Raw genomic sequence first — 7313 nt, 5'->3', positions numbered from 1 at the left:
GGTATGAACTGGTCTGTGAGTGAGAGTCCTGCTCTGACCTCGGGCCTTCCTCCTGTAGTAGATGAATCCAGCCAGAGATAAGATCAGACCCAGGATCAGTCCTGAGGCTCCGATGGCGAGCTTGTTCCTCTCTGACTCAGGCATGGACGGGTCTGAGGACACACAGGTGAGAGTCACACAGGGGAAAAGACAGACAGACAGGTATGTAAAGGTGTGTAGATACAGACAGGTATTTACCCCAGTCAGTTTTCAGAGGTTCCTTCAGGCTGGCATGCTCCACCACACAGGAGATCTTCTCTCCAGACCTTCAACACAAACATCACTGACTCAGATCTGGACTTTAAACTGTCAAACTTTAGTGCTGACCCCATAGTAAGGGTTATTAATTAATAAAGTTCTTCTGGTTTCCATTATTAGAAATGACGCTCCTGGACCTGATGTGGACTCACCTGGGTGTGTACTCCAGGTGTGAGTGGGTCTGGTAGTACCAATCACCATCTGCCATCTCCTCAGTGGAAGTGACATCAGAGGTGACTTCCTGTCCGTCTCTCACCCAGCTCACTTTGATCTCACTGGGGTAGAAGTCATAGACGCTGCAGACCAACATGGCAGGATGGTGACTGGAAGCAGGTGTTGTGGAGTGAAGCTTGACAGTGGGCGGAGCTGGAAGACATTATGAGCTTGTATTATTAATATTGTAAATATAATCCCTGATAATTCATGTGCATGAATAAAGATACTGTTAATAGTAACAGTTAGCCAGACTGAGCTGATATCTGATATTTGAATTATCTGGGCTCTCCATGATTTTGTCTCATCACTGTGCATATCTGTTTGTATGTGAGCACCTGCACAATACTGCCTCCAGTTGGTTTACCATGACTACTTTACTCTTCCTCAACCAATAAGCAAACTTCAAGACCAAAGCTGATCTCAGACTGGATTCCTGCTCCTGATTGTTTGGTAGGATTAAGTCAAAGTTATACATTATTGCTAGATACACATTTTTTATTTAAAGTGTGTTTGTTTTTTTACAACTATTAACAAAATAGGAGTAAAAAACACTAAAATGACTCATGTCTTAGTTTTGTGTATGTAGAACAGAGTACCCAGGAAGAGTCAGAGACACACAAACACTTGTGTAGTGCAGCAGAGTGTGACGCAGTCATTCACACAGCAGCTGTTTCCTCTGGGTTCAGTTAGAATAGAATAGAATAGAATAGAATTCAACTTTATTGTCATTGCACATGCACAGGTACAGGGCAACGAAATGCAGTTTGCATCCATCCAGAAGTGATTTAGTGATATAGATATATTACAATATATATTAGCAATAATATAGATATGTGAGTATATTACAGAAATGGGTCTATTATGGTATGTTATAATGTACACGGTATGAAGTATGTTAAGAATATTCTATAACTATAAGTATGTACAGGCTGTAGTGAGTACAAGCTATGTACAGGCTATGAACAGGATATAAATATGAAATAAAAACTATACAGAAATCTGAGATATACAGCTATACAGAAATGTGAACTATGCAAGTTATAAACAGTTGTAGGATAAAAAATTATCGTATGTACCGAATGAGTTCAATTCAGTTTTATTTCTACAGCGCCAAATCACAACAGCAGTCGCCTCAAAGTGCTTTATAATGTAAGGTAGACCCTACAATAATACATATTAAAGTGATAACTTTATAATTGTGTCTGTTTCATAATGTTTATTTATTATATTATACTCTACTATTACAGTGAGCCTGCACAAATCACTGCGATCAGTATTTCTAACATTGTGTTAGACGAAAAAAGGAAAAACGTTATTAATAAGATGTCAGGCTGCTTCATGCTGATAGAATATATATGTAGAAATATAAAAAAATAAATGTGAGTGATAGTTCATCTCAAAGAGGTTAAATAAATAATTTAATATCATCATTAGTGTGTTACAATGAACAGCTGCAGTCTCCCTGTTTCACTAGCAGGGAGAACCACAGACTGAGGTTAGATCAGTTCTCTGTCGTTTTATGTTCTGTGATCAATGATTTATTACAGTTATTGATCACCAGAGTCTGACCTGCAGCTGTGAGTCCATCATGAATGATTCAGAGGGAGGTCAACATGAACACCCGATGATGTCACACAGACCAGCACACTCACCTGATTTAGACAGAATGTTGCTGTTCCAGACACCAATGTTGTGTAGGCAGTATCGCTCCTTCTCAGCTCTCATTGTATTCAGGAATGCACCACTGTTCCAGTACTCTGCGTTATACACTCCATACTTAGTGTAACCAACAAACTTCCCCAAACTGCTGCTGAACCTGTTGACCTCGATCTTGTTGTAATACCAAGACGTGATGAGCTCGATGTCCTTCGGATCAGTGGAGTTAAACTGACAGCGCTCCACCATATAATACATGAATCCATCTGAGAACAAAAAGAACAGACCAGAGCAGATCATTATTTTGATCAGTGTATTGACCATACCTAAAGTCATGTATAAGTAGTGTATTGATCAGTGATCAGTGTATTGATGATCAGTGATGAGTGAATTGATCAGTTTACTGATCAGTGCATTAATGAGTGTATATTGATGGTACCTGCTGTGCTGAGGCTGATGAAGAGGAGGCTGAGGCAGAGGAAGGATGAAGCCATGTTCCTGAGTTCTCCTGACAAACTGACTCAGTCTGACTGAGAGCTGCTCTAAAAACAGAGGACAGGTCACATGACCACAGCGTCATCTGTTACCAGGAAGAACTCTCTCAGAGAGTTGACGAGCTGGTCTGCATTTATTCATTCAATTTTGATCACACAAAGTGAAAGAAGCTTAGCAGTTTTATTTTACAGACTGCTGCTCTCTTCTTCATTGCCCTGTTTAATAATCAGGCTGCTGTTAGAATAATCGCTCTCTTTCAGTACTTTTGATCTGTTGAACTTACTGCATCACAGTGTTTATACTAACATTTCCCGTATCTCTTCCAAACTAACGGGACTGAAACACTTTTATTGTGAAACATTTCCATGGAGCTCTGTGAGTTTGCAGGATTCATGTCTGGCTGATGTTCCTCAGTGTGGACCACACAGATTTCATGGATATGATGGAGAATGCCCTTTTTTGTATCAATGTAAAGATGTATTTTTATCTTTCAATCTTCAGAGCAGCTGCATCAAATTTTACTGCATCACATTAAGATTAAAATATTTTTAAATGTACTTTAAAAGATTGTAATTAAAAATTTCGATTTAAATATTTAAGGAGATGAATTCAGATTCATTCCTACTCAGCAGATGTAAGTAGGCTCATTAAGAATCATAATACAATTAAATATTGGGTCATTTAGATGTTAGATATTAAAATATTCATATTAAAATATTAGCTTCATTTATATGTTTAAACTATCATTATTTTTTTGAATTCTTTTTTAGCAGAAAAACACTTCATCTTTATATTGCATTATGGTAAATGAATGAATCACATAAGAAAATGACTCACAGGGATTCCTTCCTTAGCGTTAAACTGCTATCTCTTATTTTTGGCCAATGAAGTCATGATGAACAGAAAACAGCCACTAAAAACACAAAACCACTCAGACACACAATAAATTCAGCTGTGCACCGACTCACCTCTCAGATCCAAACCACCTCTTATTACTGAGATGTCTTTACTGATACATCAAAATCTGAAACAGTTTGATAAACAATGACTGATTAAGATTAAACTCAATCTGAATTAAATTAAAACTAATTTCAGTCTTATTATTTGATTTGACTTTTATCTCCTTTGTTTTTGTGGTAGTAAGAGAGTCCTGGTAAAATCTGCCAAATCCAACATGTGGAGGTACTCCATGTGGTGAAAGAGCAGCTGAAAGTAGCTTTGGTTTGAATTCCAGATTTAAACTTTATTGACAAAGATGATGACAGACAGAACAGCTCATACAGGTGATTAAATAAAAGCACATCAGGTGAAGCAGATGAGACAGGTAAACAGAAAGCAGTTTATTACAGGTGAACTCTCTGCATACACAAACAATAACAACAACTGGACAGTCACACTGATTATGAGCTCATCACAGAACTATGATGACATCATCACTGTGAGCCAATCAGCTGCACTCGTTTCCTTTGATGAGGAAGAAAGTTCCAGCAGCCACACCGAGCAGACCCACAGTCAGACCCACTCCACAGAACGCCGCAGGTCCAACACCTGGATCAGACTGACCAGACGCCTCCACATCTGGAGACAGAAACACAAAGAGAGACTTAACCTCCACATCTGGAGACAGAAACACACAGAGACATTGAAATAAAGTTTTCTCACCATAGATTTTGGTCAGTGGTTGTGTCAGGGCCAGATGTTGCACTGCACAGCTGTAGATGTCTCCCAGCTGTGGGGTGAACTGCAGTCTGGAGATCTGGGTGAAGGTCCCATCTTTGTTGGGATAGGGAACGTTGATGCTGGATCCTGTGACCTTCTGTCCGTTCTTGGTCCAGGAGACGTTGACAGGAGCAGGATAGAAACCAGTCACGTGACAGATCAGAGTGTTATTCTCTCCAAACTCCACCTCATCTCTGGTGTAGATCATCACAGCTGAAGGAGCATCTGTGCACAAACACATCAGGAAAAGGATCAGAGCTTCAGCTGGTTTTCATCAACAGATGATTTTATTTATTAATAAATATCAATAAAAAGTTCAGGTGTTCACTCAGATGATGTCATCGCTCTCTGTGTGAGAGAAACTAGAGTGAGGTCAGAATCATGAAGTTAAAATAGAGACAAACAAGCACAGACAGTGTTTGAGCATCTGTGCACAAACACATCAGGAAGAGGACGATCAATTTAATAATCAGTGAGCAGGATGTTTCTTTAGCTTTAAGAGCTGCAGATAGACAGCAGGTTATATTAATTAACTAGGCTGTCACATGTTCAGGTATTCACTCAGATGATGTCATCATTGTCTGTGTCATGAAGCTAGTTTGAAGTCAAACCTTTACATTCATGAAGCTAAACTACAGCAAACGAACAGAGACAGAACTCAGTTCAGCTTCAGGGAAACTGAAGCTGTTAGTCTGTTTGAAGCTCGCTGTGTTTGACTTAACTGACAGATCTGGGTGATCACATATTCTGTGTCATTATTCAATTAAATTGTATTTACATGGCACCAAATCACAACAACAGTTGCCTGGAAGTGCTTTATATTGTAAGGTAGACCCTACAATATTACAGAAAATACATTTTCTATTCAAAGCTGATGAGCTCGTCAGATGTATCTCATTTTCCTACAGCCTATACCATCACACAGAAGTAACACAATACAACCATTACATGTTGGCTGTATTTACCATGCTCAGGAGGATAGTCCTTCATGCCTTTACCAAAATTCTTCAGGTTCTCTCTGCAGACCTGTTGATCAGCCACAGCTTGTTCATAACCTCCTGGGTAAGTTATAGGATCAATAAAAGGAGGCTGAGGGTAGATTTCCTCCTGTTTGTTGAAGTCTGCGTAGGCAAGCTCTTCACCATCCAGTCCATACATCTCCTCTCCATCAGAGTCTGAACAGCCAACGATAGCAATGTCCTCATGCAGAACTGAAATACATCAAACACTGATCAATAAGCTGCTGATTGTCTGTGAGAGTTTAAAGAGACAAACTCACCGTCAGCAGAGACACAGAGGACACAGGAGAGGAAGAGGAGCAGCTCCTTCATCTTCATCAGCAGCTCTCTGACAGTTAAACTCTAAGTGTGTGTGTGTGTGTGTGTGTGGACCTCACAGTGTGAGTGTGAGAGTCTGTGAGTGAACTGAAAGTGCAGCTGAGCTCTAACACACAGCAGCCAATCACAGAGCTCACAGCTCATGATGTCATCAGTGTCCAGGCAGACAGCAGCTGGAGGTGAACATGATCTGACACTGACAGCTCAACTCAATAATCAATATTTATTGACTCTTCAAAATAAAGTTCCTCTGATCAGTTTCCACTCTGAAGATTTTCAATATAAAAAAAAACTTTATTTTAATTAAATGATTCAGTTTGTTTAAAAACAATGTAAAATATGAATTTATTTTCTATTTAAATAGTTTCCAGTTGAAAACACACCTGAGTTCATGTGTGTTACTGTGACAGTGAGAGTCACAGCTGTGTTTGTCAGCAGGAAACGCTGTAAAACCTTTACAAAGATCCGTCCAGCAGGCCAGATTGAAGTCTTTGCCAGGCCTCTGCAATAACCTGATCAGCTTTCAGAGTGTGATTATTGATCAGAGGTTGAGGTTCAATAGTTAATGTTTCAGAGGAGCAGACGAGTTAAAGCTGAGGAGGAGGAGCTCTGATCATGTGACAAATACCAGAGTTTAAAGTGTTTCCTGTTTCTTCTGTTGTCTATCAGCCAGTCAGCTCTTTGCCTGTCACACATCTAAACTGTGCAGATCTGCCAGGTAAGTCATTCCGTCTGAAAGCATTGTGGGCCTTCTACATGACCATCTCTGATTCATAAAAATGTGATGGTTGTGTAAGATATATGTTTAAAGATAAGATGCTTATTTAAACATATAAGATATATATATTTACAATGTCCGTTGACCTCCAGTATGTTTATTGTTCACACACTGACTCCATATTTGAACATGAATATCTCTGAGAATATTAAAGATCAAAGATCAAAAAGATCAAACTTTTTTTCATCACTCTTAACATCTAAAAGAAACTGGATCTATAACATCAAACAATGATTATGGGCTAGTTACAATAAAAGAATCAAGTCTCTGTAGAGTCTCCTGTTTGAACACTCAAAGGAAGAAAAGGTCATTTTAATTCAGTTTTCATGCTGATCAAATATGACAGGCTGTTTCACAAAAAGTAATTCATCAGCAGATACTGTGATCCACAGAGAACAAAGACCTGCTGCTCGAATGGTAAAGCTGAGAAAAATATGTAGTTAAATTTGGGATTATTTTTCATCTTCAAGATCATTCCTTTACCTGCTGACCTGGAGGAGTCTGAATATCAACACTGAGTCTCAGCTATTCTGTCATCTGTCACAGATCCTGCTGGACGCTCACTGAGGGACGTGGTGCTCGGTTGGTGAATGTGGAGGTTTGATGGCACATGTAAGTGCTGTAAATCACATAAGATATGTTTGCAGACATCATGTGAGAAGCAGCTCTGTTAGTCTGCAAACTGTCCCTCTGTTAGAGTCCTCTGTGCTCCCACAGCAGGTTAAAGTTATCTATGAGACAGGGGCGATTTTAGCCAATTTTGGGGGGTGCTTAAGCACCCCCTAGCTAACTGACTGAATGCTCATTAACCTTAT

The 7313-nt window shown here is 39.4% G+C and overlaps 2 protein-coding genes across 2 annotated transcripts; both read right to left on the bottom strand.

Annotated features, from left to right (window-relative positions):
• Positions 1–5: 5 nt before the first annotated feature.
• On the bottom strand, positions 6–2719 carry LOC102201424 (H-2 class II histocompatibility antigen, E-S beta chain-like; the record flags this gene model as incomplete). Its single annotated transcript, XM_005755593.1, has 5 exons — positions 2609–2719; positions 2166–2435; positions 450–663; positions 238–305; positions 6–152 (listed from the first exon to the last, which is right to left on the bottom strand). Coding segments are annotated over exons 1-5 (754 nt in total), but the record flags the coding sequence as incomplete, so codon positions are not given.
• A 1167-nt stretch (positions 2720–3886) lies between these two features.
• LOC102201126 (HLA class II histocompatibility antigen, DR alpha chain-like) lies at positions 3887–5720 on the bottom strand. Its single transcript, XM_013908175.1, has 4 exons — positions 5663–5720; positions 5349–5594; positions 4327–4608; positions 3887–4242 (listed from the first exon to the last, which is right to left on the bottom strand). The coding sequence occupies exons 1-4, from the start codon at positions 5718–5720 to the stop codon at positions 4112–4114; spliced, it is 717 nt and encodes a 238-aa protein (XP_013763629.1). The 3' UTR covers positions 3887–4111.
• Positions 5721–7313: the final 1593 nt, after the last annotated feature.

This window comes from Pundamilia nyererei, unplaced genomic scaffold (assembly GCF_000239375.1).
Source record: "Pundamilia nyererei isolate P.nyererei 1_Seehausen unplaced genomic scaffold, PunNye1.0 scaffold02028, whole genome shotgun sequence".
NCBI classification, from domain to species: Eukaryota; Metazoa; Chordata; class Actinopteri; order Cichliformes; family Cichlidae; genus Pundamilia; species Pundamilia nyererei.
This window is presented reverse-complemented; position numbering and strand designations above follow the sequence as displayed.

Bases quoted from the DNA above. Each gene is read 5' to 3' on its own strand.
- LOC102201126 (XM_013908175.1), bottom strand. From the start codon at position 5,720: ATGAAGATGAAGGAGCTGCTCCTCTTCCTCTCCTGTGTCCTCTGTGTC. The intron at 4,609-5,348 runs GTAAATACAGCC...GTTTGTGCACAG, and splicing joins GGACTATCCTCCTGAGCATG to ATGCTCCTTCAGCTGTGATG. The intron at 4,243-4,326 runs GTGAGAAAACTT...TTCTGTCTCCAG, and splicing joins ACCACTGACCAAAATCTATG to ATGTGGAGGCGTCTGGTCAG.